This window comes from Acanthochromis polyacanthus, chromosome 1 (genome assembly GCF_021347895.1).
Source record: "Acanthochromis polyacanthus isolate Apoly-LR-REF ecotype Palm Island chromosome 1, KAUST_Apoly_ChrSc, whole genome shotgun sequence".
NCBI classification, from domain to species: Eukaryota; Metazoa; Chordata; class Actinopteri; family Pomacentridae; genus Acanthochromis; species Acanthochromis polyacanthus.
The window spans coordinates 62,792,382-62,810,361 of NC_067113.1; the positions used below are offsets into that span (position 1 = coordinate 62,792,382).

Below are 17,980 nucleotides of genomic sequence, written 5' to 3' on the forward strand. Positions count from 1 at the left end.
TTGTTGGACATAATACCTAACAGTTTCACTAATTTCCTGTGACAATAACATTGCTAACATTATGTGCATGTAACTAGTCTATCAGTCAGCCTGATTAATTGGCATTTTTTTAGATTACAAATGAAATGCATCTTGTAGTTTCCCTTAGTGGTGTTCATCTCACTGTAACTTCCTTATTTTAGTTTGTTGTGCTCTCTACAGGTTTTCGTTTGCTGTTGATAGAGCTGCTTTCTGACCGTCTTGTAGTTCGAATGACCAACAAAACACATAAAGTGATTGTGTGCTGTCTCAACAAAAGACAACAGACCACCAGTGTAGTCCATGAAGTGTCCCTTTTAATCATTTCTCACTGCCATTTTGTCCATTTGCTTGCTTTTATTCCTGGTGACTCAGAGAAACTGTCATGTGAACTCTTTCCTCCTCAGATTCACCAGAGAAAGGTTAATGAGGTGATAATGTTAATGCCACTTTGTGCGACTGGAAATGATCTACACATCTTGATCTGTGTTCACTTATTCCATTTATCACCATGTGCTAGACACAGTCATGGCATACAGGACTTAAGAGTTCAAGATGGCTGCTTCTCCCCAAAGACGATATAAGAAATTAAGAAGTCGATAATATGAGAAATTGTGGTTCAGGTGTGAGTAATGTATAAACAGCCCTGCTTCCACACATGATGAGTGGAGACTTGAGTGTGAGATGAGTCATATGATGGTAAGGTGGAACCTTTAGTATGCCAGGAAGGTAAATGTCACATCAGTCAGACACCTTTCCATACTCAGACTGTTAAAAGGCCAAATGCTAAAGGCACACACTCGAGCTCACTTTCAGTTTCACTCTCCGCTACACGTTTTCACACAGAGATACAGGCAGGTAGCTCTCACTGTTCTCTGAAACTGGCTGATGATGAATGACAACCATGACATTACTGTCCTGTTTTCAACATTTCAGAGTGTGCCTTCTCACATTTCTTGGTCTTCTCACTTTTTTGAAAGACAGATGATTTTATCGGTTCGCTAGACTTAGAAGAATAGCAGTTTATTGATTATGAAACAGAGCAGATATCCCCAATAGAACATTTTTTTCCTCCAGTCTGACACATTGGCCAACCTGCCTGTTAATTGCTGAAAACACAGGCGCTGATTCCCAAACACACGTGTTCAGCAGTAACAACACATGGCGCCACATTTCTTCATGCAGGTATCGACCACCAATGACATCTCTCTCTCTCTCTCTCTCTCTCTCTCTCTCTCTCTCTCTCTAACACACTCATCGACCAGTATTTGTCAGCCCAATGGTGTCCAGGATACTGACCTCCAGTTGCCACCCCTGGAAGTCAATATCACTGTCAAGTCGGAAATGGCATCCACTGCCATGGCAACAGGGGACACACACACACACACACACACACACACGCACACGCACACACACACACACACACACACACACACACACACACACACACACACACACACACACACGTATGCACATAATCAAACTATAAGGTAGAAATAGTCGATGAGAAAGGATTGTGTAGTTGCAACAATTTGGTCATTTTTTCAAAAGCTTTGCAGGGGATAACTTCTTTTGATGTTTTAGAATGAAATAGTTTATGAGCAAACACTTGATTAGGGAAAGTTTCCTCCAAACAGGGGAGTGGTGTATCTTGTTTTTATCATTTTGAGTGTTCTTGTGTGTTCTCATTTTTTGTCCTGTCAGCAGTGAGGTCTGCTGATCAGGGAAATCTGTCTATCTTTCTAATTAACCCTCAAATCTAGAGCAAGATAATCTGACAACTACTGGTTAATTGCCCGGCAATTTGGTGTTCATAGTCCCCAGAGGAGAAACCAGACATACAAAATTGGAATGGCACTAGTGCCAATAGTGCGGTTGAGATAGCACTATGGCGCTTTTTGTAAGTGTAACATTTTTTTTAAAACTCAGTTTAACCTTTTCTCAAACATTGTTTAGTTTAGAAACTGGTCAGCCACAAATTAAATCCTTCTGCAGCTTGCTTCATGTTGGGACCTGGAACTGGGAGCTCAGGGTCCTGTGGTGTCTAGCACTGGGACATTATAAGATTGTTTAGGTTGCAGGGTGGGCCTTTTGTGAATCTGAATTGTTCCAGCCTGTTGCTGCTCAGTTAGAATGAGATCTGGGGAGTTTGGAGGCTGGGTTAACACCTTGAACTCTGTTGTGTTCCTTGAGCTGTTCCTGAGCAGTTTGTGTTGTGGCAGGGTGTGCTGTCCTGCTGGGTGAGTCCACTGTAGTTCTGGTCTGGTGTTGCCATGACCAGGACCCCGAATATTGCATTGTAATGAGATGATCAGTGTGACACTGTGGTTGAAACCAGGACTCTTAGGCCCCACAGTAACAAGTGTAACATCAAAAATGATGGACTGAAGCTAGGCTTTCTCAAAGCTCCATCCATCCATTATCTATAGACCGCTTTTACCCTCATTAGGGTTGCAGGGGCGCTGGAGTCTATCCCTTGACTTAGGGGAAGGCAGGGGATACCCTGGACAGGTCACCAGTCTGTCGCAGGGCTACATACAGACAAACAATCACGCTCACACCTATGGTAAATTTAGAATCATCAATTAACCTCAGCATATTTTTGGACTGTAGGAAGAAGCCGGAGTACCGGGAGAAAACCCACGCATGCACAGGGAGAACACGCAAACTCCATGCAGAAGGTTCCTGGGGAAAGCCCGGACATGAACCAGGGATCTTCTTGCTGCAAGGTGAAAGTGCTAACCACTACTCCACTGTACAGCACTGCTCAAAGCTCCATTAAAATCAAATCTTAGGCATGTAAAGACCCCTGAGAGCATGGCCAAATACCTTCAGCTAACCTAAATGAACTCCTGTTAGGTTATTGACATTTTTTCACTCACAGTATGAATGCACAATCTGAGGGAGGAAAGAGAGGGCAAACATGTAATCCATAATCCATAGCTGCCTGTGTGCACTGAAAACGCAACCAGCTTTCAACAGTAACAGGATCTGAAAAAGCTCAGGATATTTTGCAGGAGGCGACAGTGCACTCTGATCGTTCAGCACACTGCTTGTCAGAGCAGGCAGTAACTCCGTGTGTGTGAACATGTATGTCAGGTTATGATGATTTGTTTTGGTTTTCTTTTATTTTTTTACACTCGTGTTGTATCATGCAGCTTCAGCTCCTAAAAGCAACGTACGTGTGGGAAAACGTGTCTGTCTCTGTGTGTTTGTTTGCCAAGAGGAGCACATTTTTCCCCAGCAGCTTTTATTTTTGTGTCCTCTTTCCTCTGTTTTGTCTGCAGTTACACAGACTGATGCTACAATCAACACGTTATTCCACTAGCCACACTCTCTCACAATCACACACACACACACACACACACACACACACACACACACACACACACACACACACACACACACACACACACACACAGGCTTATGTCCCGGAAGCACGGAGGCAGAGAGGATATTGTAACAAGCATCCGAAAAAATGTTGGTCCAACAAGTGAGACAAGGCTCCCGCCTGAATTAAACGGGATTATCTCTCTTAATTTATGCTAATTAATGCACACCGCGTAACTAGAGCTGGACGTTATTGTGTGACTGAAGCCTATCTTACACAACCTCGCACTCACAAACATTGACAAGTCCCCACAACTGTGTGTTTTTGCACCATTGAAGCCTGTTGCTTGTGGAACTACGCTCATTCTTTCTCACCAGACACACACATGCATGGGCACACTCAGTCCTGTGTGATTCATGGGAATCCTGCAGTCCAACCGCTGCCAGATCTCAACACAATCACAAACACGCTCACACTGATTCCTCCGCTGTGGGACAGTCCTGGCTTGGTTGGATCCACATTCCTTTTTGTTGTGACGCTGCTGCAGACCAAAACCTTTTCATTGCTTTTTGAGATTCCCTTCTGAAGCTTTCTTGGTCACTCAGATGAAAGTTCTCATGAAGACCACCACCTGATTTCTTGAAGTAACCTCATCATGCTCTTTATGGGTTTCTATGATGTTTTTCTCACCTGAACACACACTGTTCATTTCCCCTCATACATTTTTTTAATAATAATGATCAGATCAGACAATATGCAGATACAATAAATGTTGCACATTATCTATAAATACCGTATCATGCATGCCTGTGGAGGTCAGTGCAGCTCTGTTCAATGCAGTGACAAACCACTATGCTGTGCTATAAGGGTCATTCCAGAATTGGAGGACATTTTACATTCCACCCATCAAATTTCAAACACGAAAAGCACTCAGAGAGCGCAGTACTCCACCGAGGCTACTCAATTGTTATATGATTTCTGATGGATAAGTCCACAACAGTGCATTTGTAGTAGGATCGCAATCATGTGACCATCAGCAGGCAGCTGATGTAGTGTTCACTGGTTGTCATAGTTACAGTGACGTCGTGTTGCTGTCTTGTAATGACACAAAAATCTTTAACAAATCCATGGATCCAGACTATAAGCTGCATCACTGCCAAAATCTAATCACTTGGTCCTTGTCATTTCTGACCTTCCCTGAAAATTTCATCCAAATCCACAAGTTCGTTTTTAAGTAATGTTGCTAACAGACAGACAGAAAGACAGACAATAATGCCGCTACTTTCCTTAGCGGAGTAATAATCCATGTACAAAATCCTAAAACATGCAGTTAATGTGTAAATGTACTTGTCCTGAGACCAAATCTGAAAAAACAAAACAAAACTAGGAGATAAGAATGTTTGAAAATATTCCTAAAATACCAAATAAGTCTGGAGTTCTTCTAAAATACCATTTTTCTCTTGTCCCACCATGATGATGACCAAATTGAATCTCAAATAAAACAGTTGACATGCAATCTAAACCTCCTCTAATTGGTTTTACTTTTTTTTTAAATTGATGTCTCTTGTAATTGTGGGAACAACTTTTTTAAATCAACATCCATCCATCCAGCCATTCTCTATACACCGCTTTATCCTCACTAGGGTCGCGGGGGTGCTGGAGCCTATCCCAGCTGACTTGCCTGTTAGCAAAAACTTTTTCATCTGGTAGAAGAAGAAGAAAACGGTGAATCACATGAAACACTGGAATTAACATCATCTAACAGTTTTCCTAAAGAATGGGTAGAGCAAAGCCATGTCCTCTCTTCTATTTTTCATATTTTCATAGCATTGTCAGCCTTGATTGAATGTCTCACTCTACCTCATTATCAGGATCCTACCAATTCTTTGAGCTGTTTTCCATCAGTCAGTTTGTCCTCTTGGTCAGCAGCAGGCGTAAACTAACCGTGACGTCGCCCGTTGGTTTCAACGCCGAGAAAATCAAGCCCAGATTTTGCTACTTCCTGGTCGCCATTTTGGATTTTTTGGAGCCAGTGACGTACAAAGCGTCATCAAACAGACTGGACCGGAGAGCAACTCAGGGCAGGACCAGTCAATGGGACTGTCAATCAAGTATAGCCACGCCCCCTGGCTCCGCCAACTTTAATGATTTATTTAAAATTCTATATTGATTTATTTTAAGATCGGCCACCTGATCTCTCACTTTGACCATGAAAACTAACGGGAAAAAAAATCCTGAGCTGTAGAAAATCAGTCTATCACATTTTATTTTTTCCAAAAATGAATTGGGGTCTATGGAGCAAAAGCTTTTTGGAGCCAACCCTAGCGGACAGCGTGATATTGCAAGTTTTTGACACTTCCGGGTGGGCTTCAGTTTTGGAGCCAGATGCTACATTCATCTTTATATACAGTCTATGGTCAGCAGTAACAGCTAGCTAAATATCTAGCTTCTACTGCTGAGAAAAAGCTAACATTAGCATGGATTAGCAACCCTGTTATTGTGATTTGAGTAGGGTTAGCAAACAACACAGGAAACATGGAATAAAAATGCTACCACTGATGTGGAAGCTGAGCTAATCAAGCCTTTGACAGTCTTTTACATTGTATGCCTCTTTTATCACTCTCTGCCTTTTAGCACTTTAAAAAATTTCACTGCTTGTTGTCCTTATACAAATAAAGTTACACACGTGGACAAAACTGTTGGTACCCCTCAGTTAAAGAAGGAAAAACCCACAATTCTCACTGAAATCACTTGAAACTCACAAAAGTAACAATAAATAAAAATTTATTGAAAATTAAATAATCAAAATCAGTCATCACTTTTGAATTGTTGATTAACATAATTATTTAAAAAAAACAAACTAATGAAATAGGGCTGGACAAAAATGATGGTACCCATAACTTAATATTTTGTTGCACAACCTTTTGAGGCAATCACTGCAATTAAACGATTTCTGTATTTGTCAATGAGCGTTCTGCAGCTGTCAACAGGTATTTTGGCCCACTCATGAGCAAACAGCTCCAGTTGTCTCAGGTTTGATGGGTGTCTTCTCCAAATGGCATGTTTCAGCTCCTTCCACATGTGTTCAATGGGATTCAGATCTGGGCTCATAGAAGGCCACTTTAGAATAGTCCAACGCTTTTCTCTCAGCCATTCTTGGGTGTTTTTGGCTGTGTGTTTTGGATGGTTGTCCTGTTGGAAGACCCATGACCTGCGACTGAGACCAAGCTTTCTGACACTAGGCAGCACATTTCTCTCCAGAATGCCTTGATAGTCTTCAGATTTCATCGTACCTTGCACACTTTCAAGACACCCTGTGCCAGATGCAGCAAAGCAGCCCCAAAACATTACTGAGCCTCCTCCATGTTTCACCGTAGGGACAGTGTTCTTTTCTTCGTATGCTTGGTTTTTGAGTCTATGAACATAGAGTTGATGTGCCTTACCAAAAAGCTCCAGTTTGGTCTCATCTGTCCAAAGGACATTCTCCCAGAAGCTTTGTGGCTTGTCAACATGCATTTTTGCAAATTCCAGTCTGGCTTTTTTATGAGTTTTTTTCAGCAGTGGTGTCCTCCTTGGTCGTCTCCCATGAAGTGTCACGATCGGTGGTTGGAAACCGGTGCAAGAACTCAGGTCTACAGATGGAGAGAGTTTAGGGATTTTATTGTGAGGGAAGGGAGTGGTTTGTGGAGGTTGGGTTGTCTGGGGCGCAGGGCTTGGGTCGTGGTGGTGATGGGATGAGGATTTCTTTATGGCTGGGGTTTGGGGTTGGTCTCCGGCTGTGGTCTTCTCTTGGCTGTGATTCTTGGCTTGGGCTTGGCTGTGGTTTTCTCTTGGCGGAGACTCTGGGTTCTTGGTTTTAGCTGTGGATCTCTTTTGGCTGAGGTTCTAGGCTTGGACTTGGCTGTTGAATTCTCTTGGCTGAGGTTCTAGGATTGGTCTTGGCTGTAGAATTCACTTAGCTGTGGTTCTGGGCTTTGGTCTCGGCTGTGGTCTCCTCCTGGTGGTGAATCTCGGCTGGGTTCTGGCTGTGGATGGCTGAGGGGTGATCTAGGAATCCGTTGTGCTGAGCAGAATGAACTGTAGTAGAAGACAAAGGTAGAAGAGGATTACTGTTCAGAGAATTCAAATCTGACCTCCGAGTTCTAGGCAAAAATAGCGAAACTTGACTTGGTCGGCTGGAGAGTCACTAACTTGGTAGTCATATAACAATCCGGCATCGAATGAGTGTCTGAACCGGCTTTTTATTGTCGGAGATGTGTAATGATGAATCGGAGACAGCTGCTCAGCCAGAGCTGCACCCTTGATGAGGAGAGTGGCCTCAGCTGAAGCTGAAGCCACTCTGACCTACTTAGGAGAGCGAGAGAGAGAGAGATGGACCAAAGCACAGCATAGACAACAGGAACATGGCACCAAACAAAGCCTGGCACATAATAAAATAAGGCAGCAGACAAAAACCTGACCAGGCAGGACGAGAGTCATGACAGTACCCCCCCTCAACGGGCGCCCCTTGGCGCCCCACCGGGCCTGCCAGGGCGGGCGCGATGGAAATCCCGAATGAGGGAGGGGTCCAGGATGCGGGACTTGGGAACCCACATCCGTTCCTCCGGGCCATAACCCTCCCAGTCAACTAGATATTGCAGACCCCGGCCCCGACGGCGGACATCCAGCAACCGAGACACAGTGTACACGGGATCGCCATCCAGCATGCGAGGAGGCGGGGGGGCCGGCACGGGAGGAGCCAGCGAGGCTTCTTGAACCGGTTTGAGCTGGGACACATGGAATGTGGGGTGGATTTTCATAGACGGAGGTAAGGTAAGACGGACGGCGACAGGATTTATGATCTTGGAGACAGTAAAGGGACCAATGAACCGAGGAGACAACTTCTTGGGACAGGCACGAAGGGGAAGATGTTGGGTCTTCAACCAGACCTTCTGACCAGGGGCGTAGATCGGCGCCTCAGACCGATGACGATTAGCCCGATCCTGGGTGCGTCGGGACGAACGGAGCAGGGCGGCACGTGCCCGTCTCCAGGTGCGTGCACACCGGCGGAGATGGGACCTGACGGAGGGGACCTCAATAGCCTTCTCCTGATCCGGGAACACGGGAGGTTGGTAACCATAGACGCACTGGAACGGGGAGAGACCTGTAGCGGCACTGGGGAGGGTGTTATGGGCGTACTCCACCCAGGGGAGTTGTTTGCTCCAAGAGCCCGGATCCTTTGATGACACACATCTAAGGGCAGCTTCCATAGACTGGTTCAGCCGCTCCGTCTGGCCATTACTCTGGGGGTGAAAACCAGAAGATAAACTGACCGTGGCCCCGAGGGCAGAACAAAAAGACCTCCAGACCGCCGATGTAAACTGTGGCCCTCGGTCCGACACTATGTCTCGCGGGAGGCCATGGGCACGGAAGACATGGTGAACCAACAAATCAGCGGTTTCTCTGGCCGAGGGAAGTTTCGGCAGAGGAACCAAATGAGCAAACTTTGAGAATCGATCAATAATAGACAATATGACAGACTGACCGTGGGATGGAGGTAATCCAGTGACGAAGTCCAAAGCGATATGCGACCAGGGCCGCCGTGGAATGATCAAAGGATGAAGGTGACCAGGAGCAGACGCGGTGGAAGTCTTATTTTGGGCACAGACGGAGCAAGCTGCCACGAAGTGACGACAGTCTCTCGCCATAGAAGGCCACCAGAACCGCCGCTTCAGGTTCGACAGAGTCCTAAACTCCCCTGGGTGGCAGGCAAACTGGCTGGAGTGGCCCCACTGCAGAACCTCCGACCGAGCTGCTTCAGGGACAAACAAGGTTCCTGGAGGACCGGCTTCGGGAAACACTTGGTCTTGCTGAGCTCTCTTGACCACAGACTCAATATTCCACGTGAGGCAAGCCAGGTGACAAGGAGACAGAATGGGTTCTGGCTCCTTTGGAGAAACCTCCTTGGAGGAGATACGGGACAAGGCATCGGGTTTTCCATTGCTGGAACCTGGACGGTAGGCTAGGGTGAACTGGAACCGGTCAAAAAACAGAGTCCACCTGGCCTGCCTCGGGTTTAGTCTCTTGGCGGACCGCAGATACTGGAGGTTTTTGTGGTCTGTCCATACCATAAACGGCACCTCTGCTCCCTCCAGCCAGTGCCGCCACTCCTCCAGTGCCATTTTAACGGCCAACAGCTCCCGGTTACCAACGTCATAGTTTCTCTCCGCTGGGGAGAGCTTTCGAGAGAAGAACGCACAGGGGTGTAGCTTCCCATCTCCGCCTGCACGCTGGGACAGCACCGCTCCTACTCCGGTGTCTGAGGCGTCGACCTCCACTATGAACTGTTGAGTGGGATCTGGCTGGACAAGAACAGGAGAGGAGACAAATTTAGACTTCAATGTAACAAATGCATGATTAGCAGCAGGGGACCAAACGAACGGACGGGTATTGGACGTGAGCGCGGTGAGAGGGGACGCGATTTGACTGTAGTTTTGGATGAAGCGGCGGTAGAAGTTGGCGAAGCCCAGGAACCGCTGAAGCTGTTTGCGATCCCTGGGCTCCGGCCAATCAACCACCGCCGCAACCTTGGCTGGATCCATCCTGACCTCCCCCGCGGCAATGATGTAACCCAGGAAGGCCACCGACAACACGTGAAACACACACTTCTCAGCCTTAACGAAAAGCCGGTTCCCGAGCAATCGCTCGAGGACCGCCCTCACGTGCCGCCGGTGCTCCCCCAGGCCGCGGGAGAAGATCAGGATGTCATCGAGGTAAACAAATACGCACCGGTTCAAGAAGTCCCTCAAAACGTCGTTCACAAGGTGTTGGAAGACAGCCGGAGCATTCGTCAATCCAAAAGGCATGACACAATATTCAAAATGGCCAAACGGAGTGTTAAATGCTGTCTTCCACTCGTCCCCCTCCCGTATCCGTACCAGGTGATAAGCGTTTCTCAGGTCTAATTTAGAGAAGATGGTGGCGCCGTGTAAGGGAGTGAAAGCGGAGTCAATTAGCGGCAACGAATATTTGTTGCGAACCGTGATGTCGTTCAGTTTCTTGTAATCGACGCACGGCCGGAGTCCGCCATCTTTCTTCCCTACAAAAAAGGTACCCGCCCCGACTGGAGAAGTGGACGGGCGAATCAACCCGGCTGCCAGCGACTCCCTGATATAAGTCTCCATTGCCGATTTCTCCGGCTTTGAAAGGTTATATAACCTGCCACTTGGTAGAGGAGCGCCCCCCACCAGATCTATCGCACAGTCGTAAGGCCTGTGAGGAGGTAGAGACATGGCCCGGTCTTTATTAAAAACGTTCGCTAGATCATGATACTCTGAAGGTACGGAGGTTAGATCGGGGTTAAAAGCCAGAGTTCTTGGTTCTGGACCGCCGGGGGTCTGAGCTGACACCAGGCATGTTGCATAACAGTCTGTACTCCAAGATAAAATCTTCCCTAATCTCCAGTCTATCTGGGGGTTATGCATACTTAACCAAGGATACCCTAGGACCACTGGTGAATTCAAACCAGATATCACAAAAAACGAGAGCGTTTCCACATGGTTACCTGAGGTCCTAAGGGTAACCGAAATGGTTTGGTCACTGACCTGGGCTAAACGACGTCCGTTGAATGCTAATGCACATAGGGGGGTTTTAATTGGTACAGTAGGTAAAGACAATCGTCTGACTATGGATACATCAATAAAGTTTCCCTCAGCTCCAGAGTCAATAAGTGCTTCCACTGGAATCTGATGCCCCTTCCATTGAAGGGAGGATGAAACCTGGAGGTGTGTCAGAGGGGGGGAGACGGACGTCTGGCTCACCCGGATCTCCCCAGACCGAGGTGAGCCGGGTCTTTTCCCGGCCGGGATGGGCATGCGGCCACTAGGTGACCCCTCTCGCCGCAGTAAAAGCATGCTCCCCGCTTCAGGCGCTCAGCTCGTTCTTCGGGAGAGAGGTGGGCTCGTCCGAGCTGCATGGGCTCCTCTCCACCTACCGGAAAGGACTTGGTCGAAGAGCTCGCTCGTGGTTGTGGAGGGGAGGATACCGCCGGGCTGGAATCCCTAGGTCGTGGACTGAGACAAGGTTGAACAGCGAGGGAAGGACGAGACGCCTGGAGGTGGGTAAGTCTTTTTTCTCTCCTCCGTTCTCGCAGCCTATTGTCCAGGATGATAGCTTGGTCTATGAGTATGTTCAGATCCGCCGCTTCTTCTCGGCGGGCCAATTCGTCTTTTAATTCCTCGTTAAGCCCGCGAAGAAACTGGTACCGGAGAGCAGAGTCATTCCAGTCCACCTCCGCCGCTAAAGTCCTGAACTCCACGGCATAGGTGGCCACACTTTGTCCTCCCTGTAATAAGTTGCCCAGCCTCTTCATGGCATCCGCTCCACGAACTGGATGGTCAAATGCGCGTTTCATCTCTTTGGTGAATGCAGAGTATGAAGCGCAGGCGGGTCTCTTGTTCTGCCAAACAGCCGATCCCCACCGAAGCGCCGAACCGGTCAATAGGCTCAAGGTGTAAGAGATCTTCTGTTCGTCAGTGCGGAACCTCTGAGGCTGTGCGCTAAAAACTAATGATACCTGCATCAGGAAATCTCCGCAGGCTCCCTGGTCTCCTGCGTAGCGAGCTGGGTCGGGTATCTTGGGTTCCGGGAACCAATTCGGGGCTAAGGCGGCATCTTCATTGCTGGGCGAAGGTGGGTTCGACGGAGGGACTGGAGGAGGCTGCGGATTGGAGAGCTGTGCAAGAGCGGAGGTAATCTGGAGCAACTGTGCCGTCATGTTTCCAAACTGATCGTTCAGAAGTCGACTCGTTGCTCCAAGTTCCTGAAGCGCTTGGCCATGTTGTTCCAACACCGTGGGAGCTGTGGTCACCTGAGTCATCTGGTCTGACAGGGACTGGAGTTGAGCTGATACCTGGTTCCCCGCTTCCACTAGATTCCTCAGGGTTCTACTGTGTTGCCCTAAAAGGTGACCATGGACGGACACGGCCTGAAAGACCTGGGCGGGGGTTGGTTCCTCTGGACCTGAGTTCTCCGCTTCCATGTGGGCCGGATTGTTCTGTCACGATCGGTGGTTGGAAACCGGTGCAAGAACTCAGGTCTACAGATGGAGAGAGTTTAGGGATTTTATTGTGAGGGAAGGGAGTGGTTTGTGGAGGTTGGGTTGTCTGGGGCGCAGGGCTTGGGTCGTGGTGGTGATGGGATGAGGATTTCTTTATGGCTGGGGTTTGGGGTTGGTCTCCGGCTGTGGTCTTCTCTTGGCTGTGATTCTTGGCTTGGGCTTGGCTGTGGTTTTCTCTTGGCGGAGACTCTGGGTTCTTGGTTTTAGCTGTGGATCTCTTTTGGCTGAGGTTCTAGGCTTGGACTTGGCTGTTGAATTCTCTTGGCTGAGGTTCTAGGATTGGTCTTGGCTGTAGAATTCACTTAGCTGTGGTTCTGGGCTTTGGTCTCGGCTGTGGTCTCCTCCTGGTGGTGAATCTCGGCTGGGTTCTGGCTGTGGATGGCTGAGGGGTGATCTAGGAATCCGTTGTGCTGAGCAGAATGAACTGTAGTAGAAGACAAAGGTAGAAGAGGATTACTGTTCAGAGAATTCAAATCTGACCTCCGAGTTCTAGGCAAAAATAGCGAAACTTGACTTGGTCGGCTGGAGAGTCACTAACTTGGTAGTCATATAACAATCCGGCATCGAATGAGTGTCTGAACCGGCTTTTTATTGTCGGAGATGTGTAATGATGAATCGGAGACAGCTGCTCAGCCAGAGCTGCACCCTTGATGAGGAGAGTGGCCTCAGCTGAAGCTGAAGCCACTCTGACCTACTTAGGAGAGCGAGAGAGAGAGAGATGGACCAAAGCACAGCATAGACAACAGGAACATGGCACCAAACAAAGCCTGGCACATAATAAAATAAGGCAGCAGACAAAAACCTGACCAGGCAGGACGAGAGTCATGACATGAAGTCCACTTTGGCTCAAACAACGACGAATGGTGCGATCTGACACTGATGTACCTTGGCCTTGGAGTTCACCTTTAATTTCTTTGGAGGTTGCTCTGGGCTCTTTGGATACAATTCCAACGATCCGTCTCTTCAATTTGTCATCAATTTTCCTCTTGCGGCCACGTCCAGGGAGGTTGGCTACTGTCCCGTGGGTCTTGAACTTCTGAATAATATGAGCCACTGTTGTCACAGGAACTTCAAGCTGTTTAGAGATGGTCTTATAGCCTTTACCTTTAAGATGTTTGTCTATCATTTTTTTTCGGATGTCCTGGGACAATTCTCTCCTTCGCTTTTTGTTGTCCATGTTCAGTGTGGTACACACCTTTTCACCAAACAGCAGGGTGACTACTTGTCTCCCTTTAAATAGGCAGACTGACTGATTATGAGTTTGGAAACACCTGTGATGTCAATTAAATGACACACCTGAGTTAATCATGTCACTCTGGTCAAATAGTTTTCAATCTTTTATAGAGGTACCATCATTTTTGTCCAGGCCTGTTTCATTAGTTTGTTTTTTTAAATAATTATGTTAATCAACAATTCAAAAGTAATGGCTGTTTTTGATTATTTAATTTTCAATAAATTTTTATTTATTGTTACTTTTGTGAGTTTCAAGTGATTTCAGTGAGAATTGTGGGTTTTTCCTTCTTTAACTGAGGGGTACCAACAATTTTGTCCACGTGTGTATTATTTGTATTCGTATTATTGATTAATATGGAGCAGAAAATTGTAAAAGAGAAGGTCATTTTTTTCAAATATTTTGGAGCCCAAATGTCCTCCAATTGTGGAATGACCCATAGCATAACTGAGCATAAATACAATTCTACAATATTCTATAATATGACTTTTTTCTTGCATTGCCCTAAATTACAAGTTCAGTTAATGGGGAACTTTGGTTTTTTTTAACCTGGGGTCTGTTTTCATATGTCATTTCATACATGTGAGTGATGGAGAAATGAATTTTCAACATACCTCCAGTATTTCGCCAGGCAGGCAGCTTAGCAGCTCAGCTAGCAGCTCAGCTAGCGAAAAGAATGGGGCAACTTGCCCCCCCCCCCCCCCCGCTTCAAAGTCCGCCCTAACATGCTTTTTTCCCCACACTGACCGGCTTGGATAGTCTCAACGAGTGTCCCACAACATACTAGAAATGAGAAGTGAACGAGAACCTGTACATTACCTGGTGATCACTCTTTGTTGTGGGACACTTCTTGGGGGGGGGCAAATTGCCCCATACTTTTCGCTAGCTGAGCTGCTAGCTGAGCTGCTAAGCTGCCTGCCTGGCTAAATACTGGAGCTATGTCGAAAATTCGTTTCTCCATCACTCACATGTATGAAATGACATATGAAAACAGACCCCAGGTTGAAAAAAAACCGAAGCTCCCCTTTAAAGTCATAGTTTTTTCACAAATAGTGTCAACATTTGGGGGAATCATGTGTCTAGCTGCTACTTCCCAGTGTGATCTGTCATTGCTGCATGCTGCAGACACACACCATCATGTCCCTGTGGTAATATCACAAGAATATTACAGGAGCGCTATAGTGATTTCCATTAAGGGCAGTGGGCGGCGCGCACACTCAGCCCCGTTTCTTATAGCGCGTATACGTGAGTGCGCGTCCACAGTCATCCAACCAGCCAGCGGAGCCCGCACTCCTCAAACCAAACCCGAGCCGAACCAAGCCGTGACGAACCTCAGCGATTCGAGCCCTGCCGCTCCACTCAGAGGCAGGAAAGGCGGAATGATGACCTCTTAGCGCATCTTTACGCACCGTCCGTCCCCGCTTCAACCCACTTTCTGCCGCTTTGCGTTGAATTCGCTCGCCGAGACCATGGACACGGCAGTTCTACGGACCCATATTATCATCTGCCAGCTGATCCTTTTCAGCCAAATAGGTAAGAAACTGTGTAGGGGCAGTCACGGATTTAATTGCCTGTGGTGGCTGACATGTGATGCCGTGGACGTGTTGGTGAAGACTGAGCGGTGCGTCTGTTTCATCCCCTCCGATATTCTGCACACTTTCAGGCTGGCTTTCAAAAAATCTGCAGTCGGCGGCAAAGAGACGAATTGTAGATGTAGATTTATTGAAACGCTCATTTCAGATGGGGGGGATTTGCAGAACAGGAGAGGCTAGAGAGTGTTTGTGCCCACTCAAATTTAGTTTCAGGGGAATCATCGCAGGACGTGAAGGATCATCATGCTCCGAACATGTTGAACGGCTTTTTTTTATCTTTTTACAAACACAAGTTAAATAAAATGTGCCGTGCAGTGTGACAGTGTTGTGTGAGTGCTGGTCTTTGTGTTTAAACAGCTCCCACAGACTCTGTTCAACTTATCTGATAAAGGTTCAATGATGTTGTCATCGACGCGCTGTGCTTCTCCATTGCAAACATGCTTGGCTTCCTTGTGTGCCAAACGGTGTATATTCCATTATATCCACATTATATTCTCAGGAAGCACTAAAATATGATTGGAGATGTGTCACTGTTAATTAGGCATAAATAGTATCACATCATTCTGCATAAATCTTTGCTTTATGTGTCTTTTCTAGTTTAACTAATGGACAAATCCATGTTGTCATCGTTTACTCACAGGTCTAAAAATTCACAATAACCACCTGAATGTTTTTCTGATAAACTTCAGTGTCTGTTTTGACCCTTCAGTGTCAGGCTTCTGCATTATGTTGGAAGAGTTTGGTAAAAATACATCCACGCCAGATAGTTGTCAGTAGAGCGGATGTTAAATCCCAGATCCCTTCAGTCAGGACATCTGAGAACAGGACTGGATGCAGATTTGAGTAACAGGTGGGGAAGTAAAACAGATGTAACCAGAAATCTATACATCAGACAAGAATGAAAAAATAGGATCGGACATAAATAAACGTGCTGTCCTTCAGGCGGGATCAAGGTGAATCATCACTTTAAGACACATCAAAACCAGGCCAGTAGCCGAGCTGTTATTTACAGTTTCTGAGCTGTCAGTGTTTCAAGTAGAAGTTAAAACCCTCTAATCAGGTCAGTCTGTCAGTGTAATCTAGTGCCGACATATGTTATTGCTTCAAATTTATTGGAAAAAATTAATCAATGGAGCTTGAGACATTAAATTTCTGTCAGTTCTGGTGTCAGTTTAAAAAAAAATGAAATAGCTTTCTTGTATCAGAATTGCAAAGTCAATTTTGATCTCACTTAATGCTTTTCAAATGAAAGATGCCAGAATCAAATCAGTGTGACATGTCCAGTTCATGAAACATGACACAGACAGCAGTAGAGCTTCACTGATGAATTGACAATCAGGTCAATATATCAACCAGTGGCTCATCATATCAGGAATACATATGTTGGCCAGAAGCTAAGAGGAAACCACGGGACAGATGTGCCAAAGATATGTTTGACTGAGTTTGAAATGGTGACACCAATACATAAGCTACCATTCAAAGGTTAGAGGTCACCCAGACAATTTCATATTTTCCATGAAAACTCACACTTTTATTCATGTGCTAACATAATTGCACAAGGGTTTTCTAATCATCAATGAGCCTTTCATCACCATTAGCTAACACAATGTAGCATCAGAACACAGGACTGATGGTTGCTGGAAAGGTTCCTCTGTACCTCTATGGAGATATTCCATTAAAAAACAGCTGTTTACAGCGAGAATAGTCATTTACCACATTAACAATGTCTACACTGGATTTATCATTCATTTAATGTTATCTTCAATGAAAAAAAAATGTAGCCGCAAGGGGACACAAGCCAGTGTCTTATTGTGCCGGTCCCAAGCCCAGATAAATACAGAGGGTTGTGGCAGGAAGGGCATCCGACGTAAAACTTTAGCCAAATCAAATATGCAAATCAAATGTATGACTCCATACCGGATCGGTCGAGGCCCGGGTTAACAACGACCGCCATCGGTGCTGTCAACCTACAGGGTGCCGGTGGAAAGTGGACTACTGTTGGTCGAAGGAGGAGGGGAGGAAGGTGTGTGTTGCACACTTAACTGAGGACATAAGTCAGTGTGTCTTTTGATGGGTTTATTTTCTGTAAACAACAACACAAAACATAAATGCTGTGCTGCGGATCTGGGCTGTCTGTCTGCTTTTTCATGGTGCAGCAGAAGCTGCTTATTCTACACAACATCTCGCACATATTCATTAAAACCAAAATACAAAATGTACAAAAATCTCTTTAGCCTCACAGTAGTAAACACAGTAGTTCTCAATTAGCTAAATTCAAATCCATGGCTGTGTCCGAAATCGCATACTAACGTACTACATACTACATTCTCAATGAGTATATACTGTATACTACGTACTATAAGTATGATTAGAATGCCGACCGTTCACACTGTAGTATACTACTCCGTTTCCCATAATGCATTTCAAACCTCCAACGACAAAAAACGGAAGTACGGCTATCAAATATCTCGGCTGAATGCCGGCTTCAGGTCGATTTTACGCTAACAAACAGTCGCATAATTAATGTGGCAATTTCAAGCCGGCACTCCTCATGCAGTTATTAGCCAGATTATGCGAATCGTTTCAGTTGTAGCTGCAGGCTACTCAAGGTAGCTGCCACTTGTTCTGTATGCAAAGCGAGCTGCTGCAACTAGCTGCTAGCATTCAGTAGCACGTTGTGAGACGTCTGACAAATTTAAAACGTTGGTCAG

At 46.3% G+C, this 17,980-nt stretch overlaps 1 protein-coding gene across 2 annotated transcripts in view; it reads left to right on the plus strand.

Annotated features, from left to right (window-relative positions):
- The first annotated feature begins 14,862 nt into the window (after window positions 1-14,862).
- ptprz1b (protein tyrosine phosphatase receptor type Z1b) overlaps window positions 14,863-17,980 on the plus strand; it is a 97,505-nt gene continuing 94,387 nt past the window's right edge. Inside the window, exon 1 of one of the 2 annotated variants that reach the window (XM_051950762.1) lies at window positions 14,863-15,210. In XM_051950762.1, coding sequence (XP_051806722.1) covers window positions 15,147-15,210 — 64 coding nt within the window. In that variant the 5' untranslated portion in view covers window positions 14,863-15,146. The remainder of the gene's footprint in view (window positions 15,211-17,980) is intronic. The other variant, XM_051950763.1, reaches the window with a different exon arrangement.